This window comes from Tympanuchus pallidicinctus, unplaced genomic scaffold (genome assembly GCF_026119805.1).
Source record: "Tympanuchus pallidicinctus isolate F22 unplaced genomic scaffold, pur_lepc_1.0 scaffold2, whole genome shotgun sequence".
Classification (NCBI taxonomy): domain Eukaryota; kingdom Metazoa; phylum Chordata; class Aves; order Galliformes; family Phasianidae; genus Tympanuchus; species Tympanuchus pallidicinctus.
In genome coordinates, this window is record NW_026294721.1 from 21,123,951 (window position 1) to 21,148,692 (window position 24,742).

Below are 24,742 nucleotides of genomic sequence, written 5' to 3' on the forward strand. Positions count from 1 at the left end.
TCTGGGAATACGATCTCAAGTCAACGTGTTCTTTAAGAGAGCGACCTTTTTAAAGCATCATTATACCAACCAACACCACACAAAGCATAATTAAACATACACAGCCAACTGGAGATATGCTGCACCATCCAGTGACTTACAGAGGCATTAAGTTAAAAAAGAAAAAGCATTCATTCAAGAATAGACTTGTTTTCCATCTGATCAGTGAATAATAGGAGAATAGGGGTGTCCCCTTTTTTCACTACATGGAAAGTTATTAAAGATGACATTCAACTTGCACTAGCAATTCTCAGCTTGAATTGAGGGGGAAAAAAAAAAACCAGGCAGTGAAGACCTATGCCTAAAGTAATTATAGATAACACATTATTTCCCATACTGTCTGACACTTCATTTTGAATTTCAGATGTTGAGCATTATAGCATACTATAAATTCTATGTCACCCCCAACGAAGGCTCAAGGGATGAACAGAGGTATAAACTTACTAGCCCTCGTGAGATCTAACTGCTCTTATGCGGCTCTTTGTACAAAAATGTGTGTTTGCTCTATTCAGTTGCGGTGCTCTTGGCCATCCTCATTCCAGGAACAGTTTTGTCTGAATTAAGAGTTTCACATGCATACAAAGAGGTAAAAAGAGTACATCACGTCTGGCACTTGGATTTACTACTGTACATCTTGAGTGAGACAATTTATGCAGCCCATATGCTACTCATAGGCTTGTATTAAACTGTACTGCTTCAGCTGCTGTATTCACACTTTTGCGCTGAAAAATGGCGTTGCAGTGGGATTGCATTTTATTAAGAAACATCAAAAAATTAGAGCACAGGAATCCATTACTCATATTACACAATTCTCATCAAGAATTACATTCTGTAAGATCCCATAGACACAAACCCAACAGCACTCAACCCCAGCTCTTTCATGCTTTTTTCGTGAGCATTCCTTCAAGAAACAGGAATACAAGTCATCTCCAACACCATTTCCCTGGCAACCGTACTCTGAAGATGAGCAGTGATTTTGGCCTGTGGTAAGATTCTTCTGCATGTATGCAAGATGAGCCCTGAAACAGTGCTGTGCTACCCTAATTATAGTTCAGGGCAAGAGTACTACTTGTTAGCACCCTCTCAATCCCAAAGGGGACATTACCAGCTTGCTCTCTCTGGTTCTGCTGGGGTAGTCCAGAAAGATGTCTGCCTGTATTCACCAGACGATCCAGCACTCTGGAGTTTGAGCACTCACATTTGCCACACCTGTATCACAGGTGTATCACAGGGCAGCCTTTGCTCTAGGCGTTGTATGAAAGCAGCACTAATGACTTGGGAAGAGGAGACACCACTATGGAAGATAAGTTTAAGGCTCTATAATTCCCATTCATTTTGATAAGCTTCCAATACATTCCTCACAGAAGAATCCCATGTGTGACAGCAAAAAAAAAAAAAAAACAAACAACAAAACAACTTCAGGCATACTTGCCCAAAGTGATTGTAGAAACCATTGAGGTGCAGCATCTGAAAGCATCCAGCTCAAAAGTACACATAGGACAGCCAAACAACACTACCTTGTATTGCCTCTGCAAATTGTTACACATCCCTCCAAGCTTCAAAGATCCATCCTCAGGCTTACATGGTACCTGTGCTTCCATAGTAAATAGTTACAGCAACAGTCCTCATTACCAAGACACTGATCTTGTGCTCTCAGTACAACTACTGACATAGCATACTTGAAGGCACAGCTGTTGTACGCATTCAGAAAGTAGTCTGTGACTGCTTACAGGATTCTATTATTGAACTAAGACTTCCATGCCTTCTAGTCCAAATCCTCTCTCTGGTCAGCCCTTTCTAACACTTTCTCCACTTCATAACCCCATGCAACAAGCCAAACACAGAGTCTATAATCAAGGACTTTAATAGCACTGGCCAATTGAGAATAATAAAAACAAGTAGAAAGAAAGTAATAATAAAGGCAAAAGTATCACGATACGATCAGGAAGTATTAATTCCTGCTAATGAAATGAGGTAGCAAGCTGACTATGTATGGGGCTGAATTTTTTTTCTTTTTTAAATTTTCTGAACAGCAGAGAATAATTCTTGCAGGTTCATAAAGATACTGCTTTTATTCATAAGATATAAGCAGAAAGAACAGTAGAAAAAGCATTAGCTTTGAAGCTAACGTTTGCTTTCTACTTGGACTGACACTGAATTAAGGTATGTCTGCTCAAATTCTGTGTTTGAACAAGCAGCAGGCAGAATGCTCTTCTGCTGAAGGAAAGTTGTATGGTGGTAATTTATGAAAATCATGCCCCAGGAATCTGATCAAATCAGTAATTTATGTGCTGCATATGGAATGTAGGCAAGAACCAAGAATCAGAAACAAGATCAGCCAGTGGATTGGTTTATAGCTACTACTCCACTGCCAACAAGTATGTGATAGACATCTGCAGAAGCCACCTGGCACCCAACAGATGCAGTTCAGACTGCATCAGCACCCACTGATCCCAGTGAGGATCAGGGCAACATAGTTGCAGTCAGCTCTGTTTTAGGTCTCAACCCAGAACTACCAAAATTCACATAGAGCTCATCTTTCGACTCCATCACCAGTTAAAACAGGCATGTAAGGGGAAAGAATTGCCCCAAATGACAATATAAAAAAGTGAGACCAACTGAGTTCCTGATCACTGTCTGTAACTGGACTAAAGTAAAATAGATGTTCCATTTCTTTTGTGCTCATATCACTTGAGCATTTACACTTAAAGTGCAGTGTAGGAACACTTCTGGAAGCAGAAGGTTGTAGCTTGAGCTTAACTTTTCCTCTTAAAGGTTGATTCATTATTAAAAACAGGTTTGTACCATCCTCAGTAATCAAAATTGCTAGAAAAATAGAGATTTGAAAATACGCTGAGTTCATGTGTACCAGGTGCTGTTTTCTAGCGTAAAATCGGATTGTAGTTTATGAAAAATATCTTTCCTTTAAAAAAAAAAAAAAAAAAAAGAAAAACATAGGGTTACAGTTATTATCACTAAGAAGGTGACAGAATTCCTTCGGTACCTATTAAACATTATACTCTGGGCTTTTTGACAGGTGGGTCCTGCAGGCTGAACTTCGGAATTTCACAAGAAGAAGCAAAAGGGATTCTTTTGGCTGACACCTTCTTCCCAATTGTTTCAATCTGAAGGAGAAAAAAAAAAAAAAGAGAAAAGCACATTTAGCAAGTGAGCACAGCAAACTAACAGTCACATGAGCAGAGTACAGAGAGTTTACTAATTAAATCCAGGTCACAACCACTTCTGAGGAACACTAGAAGCTATGAAGCACACTGTGTATGCGGACCATTTGAGAGTGGAAGTGCAAAGAGTTTAGAAAAATCAGCCTTTCGCTTGTTCCCATGTAGAGATTTAAAGAGTTGCATCCTAGAAATGTAAGTATTCATGTGCCCTAGCTTCCATACAACTATCAGTATAAATAACATCAACAAATGTTACTGGGTATTCAGAAAGTGTGTTTTCAAGCCTCCTTTGTTCGGAGATCTCTATCCACTAAATAAGGATAAAGAAAAGCTTCCACCCTCTTTGAGGGAGTGGGTTGTTTCTGAAATAATTCAACTCAATGCTAAAGACAGTCAGCTGTTTAAGAGAAAGTTAAGACATACAAAGAAACCAGGGCCCTACAACATTCAGAAAGGGAGATTTCTGATAAATTCTACATGAGATTAATGTAAATTGGTAGGATGAATTACTAAGAGTGGGGCTTACAGAGGACAAAACATCAACTAGCAAAAACTAGAAATAAATAGTTCAGATGCCCAATAAGTAAGAACATCTTTCCTGTGATACTTGCTAAATGTCACTGGAAGGAACCTTGAAGCCCACCCAGATCCTGCTCCTTGCCATCTGCTGGATCAGGCTGCACAGGGCTGCATCCAACCTGGCCTTGAATGCCTCCAGGGACGGGGCATCCACAATTTCTACAGGCAGCCTGTTCTAGTGCTTCACCATCCTCAGTGTAAGAAATTTTTTCCTAATACCCAATCTAAGTCTCCCCTCTTTCAGTTTAAAACCATTCCCTTGTCCAATCTCTACCACACCCTTTAAGAAGTTAGTCTCCCTCCTGTTTATAAGCTCCCTTCAAGTTCTGGAAGGCTGCAATGAGATGCTCTCAGAACCTCCTTCTCTCCAGGTGGAAGGAGCTCAGCTCCCTCAGCCTTCCTGTAGAGGAGAGGTGACCCTCCTCTGGGCCTGCTTCAAGAGCTCTGTCTTTCTTATACCAAGAAAGTACTGCAGGGCAGAAACAAAGCACCAAAAGATAAAGTATTCTAAGTTAAAGAGTTTAACTATTTTAAATAAGTTTAGCAGAAACTTAATGAATATTCTCAAGATGGACACAGAAGTTACCTCAGCATGCTCTGAATAAGAGTTGTTTAAGCAAGCATGTCATATTTGTCTATAACAACTTCACTGTTATCTCCACAGCAGTTGACAGCAAATTTTAATTAAATCACATGTAAACAAGCTTATGTTGTTCAAGCAGGTGTAAAAAGAAAGAAGATAAAAGAGGAAAATCTGTGGCCATTATGCATGTAAACAGTGTGCTCAGGAATATGTTACATAAAGCAATTAAAACATACATCCAACCTGTCCTGCTGATTTACTTGTAGTCTTGTCCAAGGATTTCATAACTGTAGTTTTAGTCAAGTTCTTTGTCTGCTAGAAGTGGTTCAAGACTTGCTTATACTACGGAGTATTGATGGCATAGTCTAACATAGTTTGATTCTTTTAAAAGAACAAGAGATTTCAAAACAGCAGGTAGAGAAGCTACTGAATGTGCTAATGGAAAAATTCATTTAGATTTAAAGCCTCACACGAAGACAACAGTTTCCCCTTCCTTGCTATTCAATCACTGCAGTGAGCAAAAGCAGAAGGATTAAATAAACTCCAGAAGCAGCAGCATCAAATTGGTTACCTGAAAGCCAATGACTTGTAGCTCATTATGAAGATCATCGAGAACTCTCCTACCATCAAATATAAATGCAGGCTTCAGCATCTTTTTGTGAATACGCTCATAATCCAACTCCTGTGAAAAGCAATTAAAGCAGACACAGGAAATAAGTTGCCTAACACCATCTTTTATTCTTCACTTAAAAGAAGGTTGATGAAGGTGACATTTTTACCTTAAACATGTCCCATTCAGTGCAGATTACAAGAGCATGAGCTCCATCACAGGCTTCATATGGATCCTGACTTATAGTGACCAACCGAGACACTGTAATAGAAGGAAAATAAAGTCTTGTCCTGCAAGAATCTGGTGCATCCCAACAAGATTTTCCTTTGTCAGCCTACTCAAAGACTCTTGGGTTGCTTATCTAAACATGTCTTCTGTCACTACTTTTGTCACTTTGATTTTACTTGATGAAAGCAGCTTGTATCCAGCATTCAAACAGGTAGAATCCAGGCACTTAAGTGTTTGAAGTTAAGCACTCAAATTTAAAGAACGCAGTCAAATCAAAAGCATCTCTAGAATTGGGAGTTACTACTGACTGATCAAATGGCAACTCTTATCAAGGTCATTGCTTGTACAATATCAGTACTTAACACTTATTTAATTCTCAGTTCACACCACATTAAATAAGTCTGTGTGGGCTGCATTTGTTTGCCTCAGAAGCCTAAAGGCAGCCCTCCCATCACCCTCAAAGTTCAAGGAGATGTGAAGGTAACATACACCTTCCTCATCACGGGCCATTTTCCTCACTTCTGGAAACAACTTGATCTAGGTCTTCTCCCCCAACCACACACCATCACTGGCCTGTCCCACCCACTAAAGGGAAGTAAGAAAAGGAGTCCTAAAAACCCTTTGTTCCTGCAAGAGACTTGTAGTCAAAGACAACTACTTTAAAAACTTCCAGTTTGAATGAACAGATTAATTAGGAAGCACTGATAAATGAGAAAGTAATACAGGGCAGGATGCTCTACACTGAATTCCAGAATTATTTCTTTACTTCTACTTTACATAAGCAGACAAGACAGGACTCAGGGTAAAAAGGAGCTCACAAAGCAACATTAATCTCCCTTGCAATTGAATGTTCTTGCTTGTCTTTCCCTAATTTATACAGAGAGAAAATTCTTTTCTATGTATTCAAGTGAGCATTTGAGAAAAATATACAATAGTACAGAATTAGCATTAGCCCATAAGAGCAAAGGGGAAAGAGAGAATACTGTAATCTTTGAGCTAGGCCAATCTTCTACTTTGATAAGTGTAACTAACAGCACATCATTTCCATGGTGAAAATGAATACATAATATTTAAATAGACTTATGTATTTTGAGAGCAGAGTTTCTTCTGGCTGTGGTGTGGGGAGGATAGTGAGCGTAGAAATTTAATGTAAGCATCCTTACCTTGGTTGTCTTCTGAGACACCTGGATGCGAGAGATCCAAGATGATTTGTTCCTTCGGTACTTTAGGGTCATAGATATGGAGCTTTGCTCCTTCATCCATTAAATACTTGCTAATGTAGATGCTAGATGACTCTCTGCAGAAGAGAATTAAACAGTTAAAGAACCAGCTGGTATGTTTTAATAACACAGATCCTCAATTGCGGTGAGGCTCAATGTCGGAGCTTTATACTAGTTTTATATGAAATGTCTTAGCAATAATCTATGCCAGCAGCAAAATAAAAGTCTTGAGGAAGGTCAAGGAGAGTAATTTTAACAAGTTTGCATCTCTTTTGCTGAATCACGTAAGAGAGGGGTACCAAGTCCCAGTACTGCTACTGACCATAGGTAACAAGGCATCACTCCTAAATATGTCATGCAAATTGTACTTGGAGAGAACTGTATCAAGACTGTCTCTTATAAGAAAAGAGAATTAGCCATCCCTGGGGAAACAAAGATGGAATTTTGGCTTCTAATAGCAATTTGAATCAGCTGCAAAAGTGTTAGCATTCTTTACTGGAAGGACACAAGAAGCAGCTTTTACTTTTGTTCTATTTAGTCCCCAATTTGCAAGTTATCTGTTTAATTTTTGAACGATTCAGGTATGTTGTAGAGATCAAGAATCAACTGTCTCACCCATTTAAGAAGCACATAATAGAGATCTTTGATTCAGACGAGGTTAAGGATCCCATATCTGACCTGTTTTTTTAACAGAACTGAAATTGTGGGGTTTAGCTGCACAGCTGTATCTAGTGCAGGGATTCCACGTTAATTAATTGCATTCGCTTTCTTACCTTGTGTCCCCAGTATCTTTCTTGAATGCAAATCCTAAGATAGCAATCTTCTTATCAGCGACAGTATTGAACAAGCTGTCAATAATACGGGAAGCAAATCTCCGCCTCTGGTAATCGTTCATGTCTATCACCTGAAGTTATAAAAAGCATTATGGCTCAGAAGAGAGCTATTAACTATAAACCAATTGTACTAATGACCAAGCCAAACTAGTCACAAAAGTTCAATAGATGCTTGAGAAATGAAATATTTTTATTTAGTGTCAAATAATCCAAAGGTAAGTTCAGTTAACTTAAAACTTGAGACACATACAATTTTAATCCATGACTGCAGATGCATTTACAGACACACACACAATCCAGTTGAAGGGCTAGATTTTTTGTTATTTTATATTTAAAAGAAAAAGTTAAAGAAAAAAAAAAAAAAAAAATCACAGCTGTCCAATTCTAGGCAGAAATGTGGAAAGCAGTTGCAGTGTTAGAGTGTCTGATGTTACCTGAACACCCTTTTGCTAGACCTACACTTCCCTACATGCCTCTGGCTACTGTAAGAGCTCTGTATCTTATAATCCACTTTAAGAGATTTCAGTTCACAAAACTTACATTGCTGAAGCAGACTTTGAAGCGCCTTGCTTTTGATGTCATATGGAAACGTGTTCATCCAGCCTGATTGTTCTAGTGCTTTCCTCCCAGCCTGCTTCATACTTTGACCCCCAGCCTTTAACTCACATGGCACCAGATCACTAGTAGAAAAGGGGAAAAAGGCTCCTCACCTAGTCAATATTTACCACAAACTGAAAAGAACTATTTTTTCCCTATTGATTTTGACATTTTCAACCCAAAGCAGGAATCAACAGCAACCTGCAAAACATACAGTGTAAACACTGCAGCTGAAGGATGGTGGCAAACTAGGTTTCTTCAAGAAGTGAAAGTAGTGAGATTCTGTAATTCAGCAAGGTGTTGTAAAGGGAAGGACATGACAGGCAGTGATGGGCAACATAGGGATAGCAGGCAACAGGGCAAGAGAGACATTTCTTTCTGTAGGTTCAAGTGCTGAAGACGACAGTATTAGAGAACCTTGTCCTGCCTAAAGGCCAGACAGAAGAAAGTTTGGATTCTGGGACTGCTCTGATCAGCATGTCCTTCAGACTTTGTCCAAGGTCTTCCACGTACGTGCACAGGGCTGAACTACTGACACTGCGATGCTCACATTGCCAAGGAAGGGACTCACAGAGCTGCTTATTCAGGTGCTTATGTGTATTACAGGATGACCCAAGCAGCATGGGCTGAGGTAGATAGATCTCTGCAAGTTGACATTGCTCTGAGGAAGCAAGAGACACAGGTAAGAGCTCATATTACATGAGCACAGCACTCTCTACGTTATCCAAGCTGTGCAGCAGCCATTCTTGCTATCTGATTTGACCACAGCTTAAGTGACTTAGAAACACTGCAAGTAAGTGCTCTCAGGAGAGCAGGAAAGCATTATGAACAACTAGTTTAAAGTGGTTTAAGAATACAACCCCCTTGACTTATGCTAAATAAAACCCGAAGAAGGACAACAAATCCAGCCAAGGGTCTGGAGCACAAGTTTTATGAGGAATGGCTGAAGGAAACAGGATTGTTTATTCGGCAAAAAGGAGGCGCAAGGGAGACCTTATTTTCTACAGTGATCTGAAAGGAGGTTGTAGAGAGGTGAGGGTTGGCCTCCTCTCCCTGGTAAGAGTGATGGAACAAGAGGTAACAGCCTTGAGGTGCATCAGGGCAGGCTTGAGTTGGATATTAGGAAAATTTCTTCAAGAAAGTGGTGAGGCAGTGGCACAGGCTGCCCAGGAAAGTGGTGGAGTCACCACCCATGGAGGCGTTCAAGAACCAAGCAGATGTGGCACTGAGGGACACGCTTAGTGGGCACAGTGGGGAGGATGTGACAGCTAGATCACATGATTTTGAGGTCTTTTCCAGCCTTAATGATTCTGTGAAAACACTCACAGAGAAAATGGGAAGTGTTCCTATGCACTTGAGCTGCTAAGATATCAAGGTTGTCTTCTCAGAAGTATACTTGGAACCAAAAAGTCTAAACTGAAGTCGTCCCTTGTCTCTTTCAAGACAGTGTTTTTTTCCCCTCCATTATTCACCATGTTATTAAGATAACATGATTAATTCCTGCTCCAAGGATTGTCTATCATCTCCTCATATCTTACACAGATTAAAAGCAACACAAACAGATCTCAGGGCCTAGACTCCTTCTCTGCTATACCAGAGCACCGAAGTTCTGCATTAAATCAGATCCCTCCTGGGCACCTGCACAAGGTTCATGCAGTATGTTAGACTCAGCTCCAATGACAGTACTGCAGTTCTCTCTACCAGGGACTGGACTATCCTAATGAAAGCACTTATGGAACATACCAAACCAAACATCTTCAGAGGCAGACAGCATAAAATCCAAGTCTTTCTTTTCTCAAGCAGAGAAATATGTATAATATCATTATATTAGATATAAATATATATAACACAAGGTTTCTTGAGACTGTTTTTAAGTAGAAAATTAAAAGTGACATCCAACCAGGCAACAGATAACTAGAAAGCAGTATGAGGGACTTTTTGGGGAAATAGACTCCTGCAAAGCCAACAGAGCCAGGTTATGCTTGTGCTTCACATTTTCTACTACTGCTTCTAGACAACTTCAATTCATTTGCTCCAGACAAGTTAATTAACTCCAGACAAAGGCTAAGATTCCACAACTATCAAGTTACTTTTTTTTAGGGTTCTCAGCCCAACCCCCCCAGCATGGCAAGTGTTTTTTAAAAGTATCCCTGCCTTAACACCAAGGCACAGAAGAAGCATGTGGACAATGCTCTAGGGCTGAACATTGAAGAAATATCATTCTGTCAAAAAATAAATACAGAAGTTTAAAACTTGTACCTGTTGCCAGTAACGGGCTACTTCAGGTAAGTTCAGTGCCTCACAAAGGTACACTAAATTCAGGACATCTTTCTGAAAACAGCTGCCTCCAAACCCTGAAAAAGAGGACTGTTACTTTACAAGTGGCTTGTATTAGCAAGGTACTACTCCAATCTTTGTAATCAAGTAGCTTTTGGCAACCGTTGACAGCATTATAGTTTTTCTCCATCATATCACTGCTGGTAAGTGGAAAACCTTACCAATCTCCCAGAATCAAACTCCTCAACCTGCTTTTTGTCAGTTACAAAATCCTGAGGTTTGCTTCAGATCCCATCAAAACAAGATTTAAGCTAGGATCAGAGAAACAAAGAGCCTCTAGACAGCAGAATTATTTACTTTCCAGTAGTACCACCTGGAGAGGTATGAATATTTCTCAGAAGAAGCATGTAAAGGGAAGGTTATGTTCTCCCCTTCCTCCAAATAGCTATTCACAGGCAGGAACCAAAGATCACAAATAACTAACAGAGGTTTGAAACAATTAATAGAAGGATCCTTGACCCTTAGAACTCAGTCCCAGAAGTAACACGACATAGGCTGAATTATAATAACCCAGTGGGAATTCTGGTAATGCATTTACTGTTTACTTTCACTCCTGCATGTACTTAGAAAAGATATTCAATATCATTATTCTCAAGCCATGCTTTCTAGCATGAAGGCTGTATGATTTAATCTCATTCCGTAAGTGTCAAAGTTTCTTGTAACAGTCACCACTACCACATCTTGTTACAGAGGTTACAAGTGGCCATCATGTGTTCTAGGGACATCCCCTTTCCTCAGGCCACTACAAGCCTTTCCCAAAGAAAACTGAGAAGACATTTTGCAATGTGCCATCATCTGTGACACCTAGGAAAAAAGAAAAAAAAAAAAAAGAAAGAAAAGAAGATTGTTTCACTCACCAACACTGGCTTTCAGAAACTTATTTCCAATTCTTTGGTCTGTTCCAATAGCTCTTGCTACTTCTTCAACATCTGCTCCTGTAGCTTCACACAGAGCACTGATCGAGTTAATGCTGCTGATTCTTTGGGCAAGGAAAGCATTAGCTGCCTGAGAATTTAAAAACAAAATAAAACATAGTAGAGAGTACATAGAGCTCAGTTCTTCTGGAAACCAGGATGCCCACAGATCAGCAAGGAGCTAGATACTAGAGTAATTCCTCTTTCAATACAGTGTCTCAATGGCTCCATTGAGACACTAAGTAGCAGTAAGGAGTGTAAAAGTTCCCATTACCTGGCATTTATACCAGCATAACAACGTAGTACTAAAGTTGCAGAGTTGGAAACATTTTACAAAGGTAGCTGCTCTACTGGCTATTAGTAATAACCCCTATTATTAACAAGAATAAAAGGCAAGGAGCTGATATCATCTGTTAACTCAACTGAGATCTCTGGAAAAGATAAATATCCTTTGACATATACTGGGCCCTCCAAATCCCAGATGTCTTTCCTATCTGCACCACCCACTTTTCATAAGAGTCTGCCTAAGAGCTTTGTCTCCCTTGCATCCTTCACTGATTGCAGTAACAGCAATGAGTAACACTAACCAGTTTAGAGAGTTCTGACGACCAGGTATTGGTCGTGAGGATTTTTTCTTTAGGCACCCAGTGCTCATAAACAGCACAAAGAGCACGGACAGCTTTCTGTCCTTCTGGAGAATCATCACCACCAATGAGCACCCTGTCTGGGTTTTTCAAGTCCTTGATTGCTGTTCCTTCTGCAAGGAACTCCGGGTTAGACAGCACCTGTAGGCACAGAAATAAAGTGTAAAACAAAGAACAACAGACAAAAAATAATAATTTGAAAACAGCAGCCTGCTTAGAAATCTGATATTATGCTTACCTGCAAATCCAAGTCAGGCTTAGTATTAGCATCAAATATTCGACGAATGCTCTCTGCAGCACGTACTGGCACTGTGCTTTTCTCAGTGACAATCTTATAGCCATTTGAGTTTTGTACAATTCGTCTAGCACAAGCTTCAATGTATTTCAGATCAGCTGCTCGCCCTTTTCCCATCCCGTAAGTCTTGGTGGGAGTGTTAACCTAGTTACAAAAACACAGTCAGGGAAGAAATGTTTTAGGTCTCTTCTCAATTTCACCTATTCAGTAGGTCTTATGTTATGACAGATGCTTTGCTTCCCTGAGCCCAGTTTGGTCCTACCTCACAATTACTCTAGCTGCCATATCAGATGAACAGCTATTAGCTTTCTTAGTCACCATTTGGTTCTCACCGGCCTCTATTCAAACAGAATTCAAACAAGAACAATTCATAGCAGCTCTGCAGGCTTCTGCAAAACTTAAGCCTTATATTCTAGACACAGCAATAATTTCTTTATGCTTACAGACAGTCATCTTTTGTTTCCTGTCCCATGCTCTAAGTATAAATATTACATGTAGAATCTTGCAACCAGCAAGGCAATTATGCTTTCAACCTAAGTGTAAAGCTGCTGGAAATCATTACAGTGAAGTACACAAAGCATGCAGGAAAGCACTTCTAGATTAAGACAGAGGATCCTTTTCACTACAGACTCAAAGAAATAGCAACAATGTGTAAAACACAACAGCATTTTGTCAGTCACTGACAGGAAGCCAGGTGGCAAAACATGGGTTGTATCAGTGGCAGTCGTCCAACCAAGCAGCATTCACTCTACCCCTCAATGGAGAAAAAGTCAGAAAGAGAGCTCTGTACTGAGGTGCCCTAACAAAGAGGGGACCCAAAAAAAGGAGGACTTCAGTAACAAAACCCAACTGTGACCCAGCAAAACAAACAGAAGTCAGTTCTTTTAGGCTTCACATTATAAGCAGTATGACCTTTCCTGATAAGGTTATGTCTGACTGAACCTGCTTCCTAATGGTGTCATAGCTTAGAAATTGTGATAAATTTAATGAAGGATATTATGGGAAAACCGTGCCAGCTCCTATTTCATTAATTCACAGGATTTTCAAATCTTCTAGAAATAAGCCACCTTCGTAACCAGTGATCAGACTGGTTACATCCCAATCTAGGATATTTATATTTTAATATAAATATTAAAATCCCGTGGACCTCAGTGCATTACAGACAGAACTGCACTATATTCTGCTCTAAGGCCCCCTGCACCTTGCCGAGACAAATATGGGCATTATCATTTTGACCTAGGGCCTGTTGGTCTGCCAAGTACTCTCCTGGCTAGAGGAAACAGATTGCAAGATAACACTAATATAAAAAGTTTACTACTTTTCCCACAGTACACAAAGGAAACAAAAGTCAGTGGCACGGTGACACAGCATGGCTAAACGAATCCTTACGAGAAAACAGAGGACTCCTCCTAGTTTTGTTAACACAGCAAAAAGAATAAATAGAAACTCACAGAAATAAATACAAGATCAGCCTCTCTGATGGCATCATCTATACTGGTGGAAAAGAAGAGATTTCTTCCTCGACAGGATTCCACCACTTCTTTTAACCCTGGCTGAAAGAAAAAAAGGAAAAATAAAAACCACATAAAAAAGAAAACAGTTGAGGTAACAAATGACATACATTAGTCACTCAGGGCACACAGAGCAGTCAAACTGCTATGCACAAACAGATGGAATGTCTTTTCAGGTACAGCGACGCTTTTACTCCATGTTGCATGTTTTCAGTCTGTCAAATGTGAAGTACCCTCTGCAGCTCTATATAGGGGAGAATTAAAAAAACAAAACAAAACCAAATCCTGTTTCTCAGTCAAAACACTCAAACTGTAGTCTCAAAGATTTCATCCACACTGAGCTGCTATTCACATAAGAGATTCTAGGTGTCAGTTATTTACATGCTTAATGCTGTTACCATCAGCAACAAATAGCATCTCTCTACAAGTGGTTCTTTAAGTAAGGTCAAGAAGGAATCTTAAAATATTTCCAAGGCTGCAGGCACAAAGAGGTGCTCATAGCTCTCCTTGTCCCTCAGCCACACAATCCATGATTTCCTAAACTCACGAGCTCAAATCTAATGAACTGACTCAGCATTTAAAATAAATATTCTCCCATCAAATTATCAAGCCCAAACCCTCTTGAAGAAAGGTTGAAAGACAGGAGATAAAGACAACACCTTTTGTCAACTGCTCATGTTTGGACAAGGTTAAGTTTATATCAGAACCACACCTGCATTGTGAAAGCACCACAGGCATGACTTGGTGAGATTCTTTCCAGGGCTTAGGGCACTGGAATACTTTCCCTTCTCTTAACACATCCACTTACAGGTGCATGAACAATCCTCTGTAGTAGAATGGACTATGGAATGTTTTAATTGATCTGTGACAAACATATCCAAATGAAGCTTTTATGTTTTGTTTGAAAAAAATCAAATCACACATTGTAAACTGGTAATCAGTCTCCAGCTTGTTAAGATGCCCATCATGACAAGGGTGAGTAATCACTAGGAAGGCAAAAGTTCACTGTACAGTGAGAGGGAGGAGAAAAAAAAAAAAAAAAAAAAAAAAAAGAAGCAGAAGCTTTCTTGTGCAAGTCATTTTTGCTGTCTTACTTTATATCAAATATTGAACTGAAGAGGAAAGCAAAGGTCAACATAAGCAGACCAATCCATCAGACAGTCCCAACTGTAACCCCTCTAGGATGTAAATAAAAAGGTAGCTCACTAGAAAGTAAAAGAGTTTCCTTGTACTTTCTGACACCGTGAAGAAAAAGTTGAAACAAGAACGAATTGAGTAATAAACAGAAAGCCCTGTGTCTGCAATGACTCAAATTTACAACAGCCTGAACTAATGCTTGGCAGTTTTTGTACATTCTTCATAAGTAAAAGACACCATTCCAGGAAACAGATGTGTTGAGTTGTTTTTTTTTTGTGCGTGTGCTTTAAAAAAAAAATTAAAACAAAAAAACGACAAAACAACAAAACACTCCATCTAAACGTTAATAGAAAACAGAGTACCTACTTTCGTGACCTTCATTCAAATCCTGCTTGCTAATCTGAGCATGATACACATTTTCCTATGAATACATACGACAAAGGAAGCCTACTTATCTCTGTTCAGAGTCACGCTATAGGCTGTGGCTTTTCCCTCCTGCAAACCAAGCCTTAGAGCACATTATGATTAAACAAGGTCCCAGGAGAAAGTCAGCATCATTGTGCACAACTAGAAAAACAGTTTCATTTTTCATTACTAGGCTCTTGGTACAGAACCTAGATACCTTCCTGCACCAGACATATTCAGTTACTGTTTCAAGAAACTGGTTTAATGAGTGGCAGTGACACACGGCTGTTCCAGAATGCTGTCTTTAAAGGACATTGCTATGCCACACTTCCCAAGCTTGGGAAGAGGGCCACGTGAAAAGTGCTGTGCGGTGGGAGGGAAGCAGAACAACTGAGACAATAGGGGACAAGTTTACCTCGTAGATGGGGAGCGTGTCTGAATTCCAGGCATTGATTCTAGCTTCGTTGACATCTACAACAGTGACTTGGATTTTAGGACACATCTGTGCAATAACGCTGCAGGTTGGCCCGCCGACATAGCCAGCACCGATGCAGCAGATCTTCTTAATCTCAAACATGATTGCTCTAGGAAGAGAGGGGTGGGGGAAAAGAACCAGCAGTTACAAATGAAAGTCAGCGGCCAGCCATCCGAGCTAAAGGATCTCGGATCGTCAGCGCTCTTCTATCGGGCTGCCACAAAGAAGCGCTTTCAGGAGACCGGCTGTAAGGGGCGAGCTGCAATTTACGAGGACGGCTTTCAGACCTGACCGCGCCAGCCTCATTCCTCAGGCACCGAGGAAACGTTCCTGCTGTCCGTTTGAAAGCCGGCAGCTCAAGCAGCGCCTCCAGCCAAGGAGCCGCCCGGGCCGCGGAGCGCCGAGGGGCGGCGAGCAGCCTTGAGCCAGGCCTCATCCGGAGGGGTGGGCGGGAGGCCGGGCCCGGCTCCGCAGCCCCTGGCCGGGAACGGAGCCGCCAGCCCCGCAGCCGCCAGCCCGAGGGGAAGAGGCCCCGCCGGACCGCCTACCGCGCCGCCAACCCCGAGGACTCACCGCCTGCAGCCGCGGGTCCAAGCGGAGCGCCGAGGCGGAGATGCTCGAGAAGCTCAGGACGACGCACCGCTAGGCGCGGGGCGGCTATTTAAAGGGCCGCCGCGGGGCTGAGGCGGCCGCTTCATCCCGGGGAAGCCGAGCGAGGCCCGGCCCCGGCTCCTCCCCGCGCAGCCGCCCCGCCCCGCCGGCGGCGAATGGGCTCCGGACAGCTCAGGCGGCTCCGCGCAGGCCCCGCCGGGGCCCCCGGGCGCGCCTGGGGTCTTTGGGCCCGGGCTGGGCTTCGATGTGGAGGCTTCGCTCGGCCACGGCCACGGGAAGGAGGCGAGCGGTGCCGCTGCCTCAAGCAGCCCGGCGGGCTCCGGCAGGCTGAGCTGCGGCGCCGGGATTCGCGCCTCGCCGGCCGGGGCGGCTCAGGCGGTCACCTTTCCTGCCTCGGGCGGCTCTGACCAGAGAGCTGAGTTCCGGCGGCAAAAGATGCCCGTGAATCACTTTTGGCCTTCCAGCTGCGCTCGCTGGAAAAGTCGTCCTTCCTTTTCTCTCAGGTAGTACAGAGCGCTCTCAGCAAGGATAGGCTGTTACAAAGTGGATAGGTAATAACAGAAATACAATGTGTGAAGTCCGCGTGGCAAACGGCGCCGTGACGAGGCGGTGCAGTGAACTCTGCTTACCTCCCTCGCACTGGGGGCACTGCCCTGCTTACGTGGGGGCACTGCCCGGCGATCTGATGGCCCTCTGTGTTAAAGTCCTTCGGTGTTGCTCATAAAGTGCTGCCTTGTTCTCATGTGACATTTTCACCCATAGCTATTAAAGTATGTTAAGAAGAGATCAGAGCTGTTGCTTGTCTTTTATACTTTCCTTTGGTACCATTTCTCTCCCTGGAAGGCCCTGTACCCATGTAAGCTGGAACACATCCCAGCTCCCTGTCCCTTGGCAAAGGTGCCATGGAACACACACATTTCAGCTGAAAGAACCAACTCAGGTGTTGGCCCCAGCACGGCGCGCTGCTGAGTCAGTGCGGTTAGCCAGGGCTCCCTGCAAAGGTGTCAGGTTCACTGCATTTATCCTGAAGTGGAAACAAGTAATGCCTTGTCTCACTGATGATTTGCACAGGTGTCTCAATTTTGATCACATCCTTTTTTCATTTTTTTCTTTTTTTTTCCCAGGAACATAAAGCCTATGCAAAGCAAGGTAAGTTCCCACTACTGAGTCAGTCCTACAGCCTTATGTATTCCTTTGTCTTCAGAAACTCAGTCTGTCTCCTTCGGTCTCAAAATAGCCACAAACGCACGAATTTGTATTAGACCAGGCTTCATCTTGTCTGCACATTAAGCGTGTTGTCTATGGAGCAAAGGACCTTCCTGATAGCCCACACTGCCCTGCTCCCTGCTGGAGACTTTGACCTTGAGTTCCCTTTGCCAGAACAGTTCTAGATCATCCCCAGAAAGATGCTGCTTTTGGTGTTTCCTCAGAACATCTGCTGTGATTTTTGTTAGGGTACTGTGGGAGGAAAAAAATATGGAGCTTGAAGTCACCAGAATGAGAACTGTGCAGATCATGTTTCGTTACTGAATAATCTAACTTCTAAATGACTCTGCGTGTTTAATTTTTTTGTTTACAAGAACACAGAGTGTTTTACAACACAGCACAGAAGCAATAAGGCTTCTGTTAGGCTTCGGGGTGCACCTTTGAACTTTCTGCCAGAGCTCACTGCTAGTCAAGCACACCTCCAGGCAACAGGAGAACAGATGAGGCTTCTGCTGGCCACATTTTAAAATATGTGTGAATTCTGCTCCATTTTTTGAAGGCCTGGTGTGAGTTGTGAGTTCTTTTGCATCAGGAGTAGTAACTGAACATGAGAAATGAGGTTTTGTGTGTGTTTTAATTTAGCATTGCCTGATAACTAGATCCCATGGCTCCCTCCTCCAGCACACTGGCCAGTCCAGACGTCTGACAGCCTTTCCTTCCTGCCATGCGGGAAGTGCTGCACCCAGCTTATGGCTATATTCCCTTCTGGGACACAGTGCTTAAAAGCCAGGTGAGAGAAAATGAAGGTCTGCAATGGCCTCTTCTTGTGAGAAATTCAACAATCATTCCTTTCAATTAGTAAAACATAATGTACAAAACCTGAAGCTTGATAAATTCCAGTTCAGGACAGAAGTTCTCTAATAGTGAAGATAAAAAAGCATTGAAAAAGTTCAGGGATTGTCCACCTCTAGAGAGTTTTTCTAAAAGATATTTTCTAGTGCAAAAAAGAAATAAGAAAGGTAAATCCTGTGCCATACAGGGTTTCAAAACAGATGTTCAGAGTAGCCATATTTGGCTTTCTAACTGATGAGTTTAATATGTATATGATGCAAGATTTAAACTAAAATGTTCCCTTAGCTGGTTGCTGAGAGGTATTTTGGCAGGGCTTCCACTCAGCTAAACAACAGTGTCAGTGAAGGACTGCCACCATCCTAACCATCCTAAGTAAGTAAGCTTCCTGCAAACTGAGTCACAAGTCTACCCATAAGATTCGTCTTCTTTTTTTTTTTTCCTTTGAATCGAAATTGAGAAAGCTACTGATAGGACTAATGAATCCCTTCCTGCATACATTTTAAAGACCATCATTTGCATAATAATTTAACTAATCTATACTTAGAAGAGCGTTGCTCACACGTCCATGCTGCCAGATCCTCTGCTCAGATCCTGGTGCTGCTGAGCCTGCACTGTACTTCACAGAGGCACCAGGATAGTGAGGTGACTACCATGATTCATACACACCTGCTTGAGGAAAAGAGGTATTTTTACAGGTAGTTGTGAGTTTTAGGATACAGCTACACATCAGATAGTGTTCATAAAGCAGTCAATAACCCAGTGCTGGGAGGTGAACATAAAATGGAAAGGTATGCAAGTTTTAACAATGCATTTCTCTAGGTCCCCAGAGGTACATCTTCTGTGTATGTTGAGACCTGCCACCATCTCTCCAGGCCTAACTCGGTTACCTGTCTCATACCCACTCACCCTTCCTTAAAACGAGCAGTTCCTATGCTACATGCTCTCAGAGACCTGATCTTCGACGTGCACTTGAAATACAACCCCAGCAGAACCGAGCTGGATGTGAGCCAAAGCTTTCAGAGTGCTTCATTCAAAAAACCTGGCCAATGCAAGTGTTGATGTTGTTTTAATGTAACAGCTCAGCGGCCAGAGCACGTAGCAGTGCCGATTGTGTGCTCTGTCTGTGTGAGGAATGGTGCAGTGGGCTGGAGGCCACGTCCCTGCCTCCCTGGCAGCTGCAGACCTGAGGCGATCCGAATGTTGGTGCTCAGCAGAGGAACCACCCTTCACCTCTGTATACAAAGTGTTACATGACGCCAGAGAGATTGCAATTTATGAAGAACTTGTAGGATGGGGGGGGGAAGAAGAGAAAATGAGTGTGTGACAGTGTAGCTTCCAGGTCAGCACCTTGGTAGCAGAGGTGAGGTAAAGGATAAGCGAAGAGCCCTAGGCATGAAGGAAGTTTCGTGTCCATCTAGTGAGTGCATAAAGTCAGGTTAAGATTTGAGCTGATCATTAACCAAAACCAGCTGTTTGTGCAAGCAGCTTGGTACACTGACATCTGACACAGGCCATTGTCCGCCTGGCACTGTTGATCACAGCCCAGCCCAGGGGCTGTCCCATGTGTACTGTGTGGTCTGAGCTGCAGGCACTCCTGGAGGACTTGTCCACAGACCTACTGGACCTGTGCCTGAATCCATGCTTTGTGTTGTGCAGTGCTGAGAGGAAGGAAGGAGATGCAGCTGAACAGATTACACAGGGCACGTAGGATTGGGCCTGTGCGCTCCTCTGGAAAAGGCTCATGCAGTTGCATCACAAAAACCATATGGCAGTTTTGTACACTGTAAAGAGGACACGTGGCTGAGTGCCTTTTCTCCCACATGGATTCAGAGCCAGCTGCAACATGACTGGGCACGGTGGCACAGCCTCGAGTCATTGCGAGGCAGAGGACGTGGTTCTGCTCAGCATGCTCATATGCATGCACTCTACTCACCTCTACCTCTGCAGCTCACCAGAACCTTGACTTTGCTGTTGGGCTTGACTCTTAACAGGCCTAACAGTTCATGATTAATCTCATGCGATGCTTTTGTTAGTGACAACCAGCACCCTCAAACTGCAATTATAATTTGTTGTAAAATGCAGCAAGTTTTTGGTCAGGGTCCACGAACCTTTTCATACATCTGGACAACTTCAGCTGGACTGAAAGACAATATAGCAATATAAATAAAACACCAAAGTCATTCAGGTTTAAAATAATCTATAAAAATCAAAGGAAGATTGTTCTGAAAACTGAGAATGTCTTTTCAAACGCTATGCTTTTATTTCTTGCACAGCAAAGCTTTGCTTTCCATTATATGACTTTCCTCTAATTAGATTCTTTAAATCTTTCCATATACACAGAAATTGTTCATATTTCCTCTAATTATAGCTGATTATAGCTGAAGGCCTTATCCACTGTATCCACTATTTAGTAAATACTTTTTTTTTTTCTTTCCTTTTTTTTTGTTTCCCCTTTACTCTGCACTGGTGAGGCCTCACCTAGAGTACTGTGTCCAGATACGGAATCCTCAGACAGGAGAGATGTGGACCTACTAGAGCACATCCAGAGGAGTGCCACAAAAAGGATCCAAGGGATGGAACAGCTCTCCTACGAGGACAGGCTGAAAGAACTGGGGCTGTTCAACCTGGAGAAGAGAAGGCTCAGGGGAGACCTGAGAGTAGCCTTTCAGTACCTAAAGGAGTGGCTACAAGGAAGAAGAGGACAGATCCTTTAGCAGGGTCTGTTGTGATAGGAAAAGAGGAAATTGTTTCAGACTAAAAGAAGGAAGATTTTGATTGAATTTAAGATATAAGTTTTTCACAGTAAGAGTAGTGAGAAGAACTTAGTAAGTAAGGGTACTGGAAGAACTTGTCCAGAGAGATGGTGGATGCCCCATCCCTGGAGACATCCAAGGCCAGCTGGACAGAGCTCTGAACACCCTGATGGAGCTGCAGGTATCCATGTTCACTGCAGAACTAGATGACCTGTGAAAGTCCCTTCCAATTCAAAAGATTCTATGATGTTCTTCTGAAAACCACATACATACCAGACATCAAAGCTCTTCCTGCAGAAGCAGGGCTGTCTAAAATCACCTTCATTCTTCATTCTGACTTGCCTGAGATACATACAGAAGGCACAGGATTGTTTGAAAAGTTACAGCTTACATTGTTAAAGTTATACACATGCCATTCTATTTTACGAGATATTTATTTTCAGATTATTTCAAATTTAGAAATTAATGGGTTGGTGTAGTCCTACATCTTATACAAAGTCTATCAGACCAAGACAAAAGGTTACTAATGATTGCTATTTATTTTGTTAAGTCAATAAAAAGTGCATAGTACAAGCCCTTTATCCCAATCCAAGTACTCAGTAAAAGATTACTAGGAAACCGCAAATGGCACAGATGATTTTTTGTTTGGCATAATTAAGACATTTTAAACCACCAATTTACATTAGATACATCACATCATCACTCTTCCTTTTTCAATAGTGAACATTACAAGGTTAAGTGATCTGCAGACAATACATGAATACATACAATTTCTCATTTTAGAGTATAATAATTATGTTAAGCAGACTCTAAAAATACTATTGTTTTAACAAAGTTCTAAGCGAAGGTATAATTGTAAACTTTCCTCCACGTTTTCCAAGTTGCTACAACTTGTGTCTCTTACTAACTGAGCTTAAAACCCTTATTGCAGAATTAATCATACCTGAAGCTTTGCATCCCACTTATCTCTTCTGCCTTTCTTTTCAGAATTTACCATAAGCACCTGGAACCAAGATAATACGGTTATGCCATTGCAAACTACATCACTAAAGGCCAGATTTCTGCCACTCTTACTAAAGCTGCTACTAGTACATTATCTCAGAGTAGTTCCACAAACTTCAGTGCAACTACCAGATGAGTAAGGCACTACTTAACATGAATAAGAGTGGCAAAACAGTCCTATCATTAGTCATTTTTTAATTAAGAGTGGTGATTTGGAGGTTACGTTAGAGAAAATATCAGAATTTAAAGGCATACCTTTTGATTTGGGATAGTGGCCTGGCTCTTTAGTAAAATATTTCACAATAAAATATTTCCAATGTTCTTCTTTTACATAGAAAATTTAAAATAGCAATTTATATGAGGAAAGCATACAGACATAAAATCACTGGGACAATTACTCAGAGGAATTTCAAGCAAAGACAATTCATTTAAAAGTAAAACACAGCACTACTCTGAACCAAAAGTTTGTTTGCCAAGACCACCAAAGTTGGGAGCACACAGTGAGGTTCATAAATACATCCATGGACATTTAAGAAAAGCAATAATGATGCTCATGAATGAGGAGCATCTGCTATAAATCTCACCAGCCTCCAGCAGGATGAGGAGTGGCTTGCTCTGGCTGAAATGAAGCCTGTTTCAGTAGTTGTTTGCTTTTTTTTGTTTGTTTGTTTGTTTTCTGGTTTGTTTGTTTTTTTAAATCAATTGGAAACCTGTTTTCTGCATCTAGCGGTGAAGGATTCTGGCCAAAAATTCTTGGAGAAAAGGTCAGTGTAGCTGATAATGCATACTTCTTTCTAATTCAACAAAATGATTCTGTACTACTTCTGTTCCAAATAGCATCCAAAATATAAACATACTAGGAAGGCAAAGAGCAAGCACAGTCCCAGTGGCATTTTTACACAGTGTTTGTGGCCTGGACACCTTTACACACAACAGGACAAACTCTCCGTTTCTCTGCTGCAACCCCATTGCTTTACACTCTGTCACTGAGAGAATTTACTTGTTTGGATTTTTAACAAGCACTCCGGTGCTTGGGAGCACACTACTCCACAGAAATTTAAAGGGCAGTTACATAAAGTTACAGAGGCTGTTCTTCAGGTCTGCGCTGCTCCTTTGCGAGGAGGCTCAGCTGGCCCATCGTTTGCCCTGAGGAGGAAAAACCTGCGTCTACCAACCATGGGATCTGAAGTGAGATTTTTGTGAGAGCCCATTAATACAAACCTTTATGCATATGAACAGTTAGTCCCTTCAGCTCCACAACTAAAGTCCTCAAGAAAAAAAAGGTTTCTAGAGTAAGGCCTTGAATCCCCATTTGTCTGCTCTACTGACCGTCATGGAAAGAAGCTTTGTGTTGGTAACATAAACATGTTCTTTATGTTATTCTCATCATTTTTTCATCTTGATCAAGAAAAATATACAGTGTTGCTTTTCTGTACATCTTTAAAATGCTCTTAAATTAATGTACATAAAAAATTCCTTCCCATTTGCTACGATGGGAGATGTGCACCTGTAGGCACACAGCCACACATACACACGCAGAATCACACCACACATACACACAAGCATTAGAGGGAAAGACATGCCATACGGAGTCACCTGCAATTTTGTTATTCTACAATTACAGCCAGTAGTGAGGATGAAATGTTAGGAATTGCTGATTACATACAGGTGAAAAAACCTGAACATCCAGAATGTTTTGTATACCAGAAATTGGTAACCTCTTGGTACGAATTCATCCTGCTCAATATACATTATGCTATGGATAAAAACTTAAGATACTGATTATTAAAAGACTAAAGAAGGACAGAAAACTCTGCCAAGTTCTTCTCACTTAGATTTTTCTTCTCATAAATTCAGTAAGTAAACAAATCTGGTTTTGGAATATACATTTTTGACAACATATTGAATAAGATATATCATTTACTAAAGAACATGATTAAATTAATTTTTGGTGGTATCCTGTTTTTTGTACAGCTCTCAATACATATGTCTAGGCTTTGACAGTGGCAATTATCACATTCACTTCTTTGCGTGCACACACACATGCACATTATTTAATTCTAGTGGAAAATTCGTGCTTTGGCCAACAGCCCTGAAAATTATGTTAGTGGTCCAAGGACCAGGGCAAATACAAAATAATCTCTTTGCTTTTCACCACATCTGTAAAATAGCAGTTGCGACCATAATACAACTCTTGAAAGTATACTGGAGAAAAAATATGGATTTATCTGAAGAAAGATCAGTAATAATTTCCATTACTATAGATGTACAGGGATTTTAATTTTCTTTCAATGAATATCAGAAACCACTGCAAAGAAATTAAGATTGCTGTAACAGAAAGACACTGAGTGGAATGTCTGCAGTTATGATAACAACCAAAAAACCCTGCAATGCCTCATCATTATTCAAATTATAATCTACTAGGAACTGTAGTAACATAAAAAGCAAAATTGAAGTAGCTAAAAGTAGTTCATGAACATAACTGCTGAATGGTAATTCTGCACTATATAAATGAGAAAACAACAGTACTGAAGGGAGTTTTGCAGTAATCTGGTCACTTCGTTCATTTGGTCGTGCAAGGTTTTAGCTGCTGAACTTCTCTCATACTGAAAGCTCTAGTCCAGTGGTGGGGCTGGTGGTTCTTGTCTCTAGGGGTAGGACACAGGAAAAGAAAAAAGAGCACACAGAGGATTAGGAACAGTGTCTCACAGAGAAGAATTGAGCAATT

The 24,742-nt window shown here is 41.5% G+C and overlaps 2 protein-coding genes across 2 annotated transcripts in view; both read right to left on the bottom strand.

The window, feature by feature from the left end:
* Window positions 1–1,887: 1,887 nt before the first annotated feature.
* UGDH (UDP-glucose 6-dehydrogenase) lies at window positions 1,888–16,304 on the bottom strand. Its single transcript, XM_052681751.1, has 12 exons — window positions 16,163–16,304; window positions 15,530–15,698; window positions 13,513–13,614; window positions 12,005–12,205; window positions 11,710–11,907; window positions 11,066–11,213; window positions 10,131–10,225; window positions 7,215–7,345; window positions 6,385–6,518; window positions 5,163–5,254; window positions 4,955–5,065; window positions 1,888–3,164 (listed from the first exon to the last, which is right to left on the bottom strand). Exons 2-12 carry the CDS (start codon window positions 15,689–15,691, stop codon window positions 3,054–3,056), a joined length of 1,485 nt encoding a protein of 494 aa, XP_052537711.1. The 5' UTR covers window positions 15,692–15,698; window positions 16,163–16,304; the 3' UTR covers window positions 1,888–3,053.
* Window positions 16,305–21,532: 5,228 nt separating this feature from the next.
* SMIM14 (small integral membrane protein 14) overlaps window positions 21,533–24,742 on the bottom strand; it is a 40,337-nt gene continuing 37,127 nt past the window's right edge. The window contains exon 5 of the mRNA XM_052681759.1: window positions 21,533–24,662. Coding sequence (XP_052537719.1) covers window positions 24,630–24,662 — 33 coding nt within the window. The 3' untranslated portion in view covers window positions 21,533–24,629. The remainder of the gene's footprint in view (window positions 24,663–24,742) is intronic.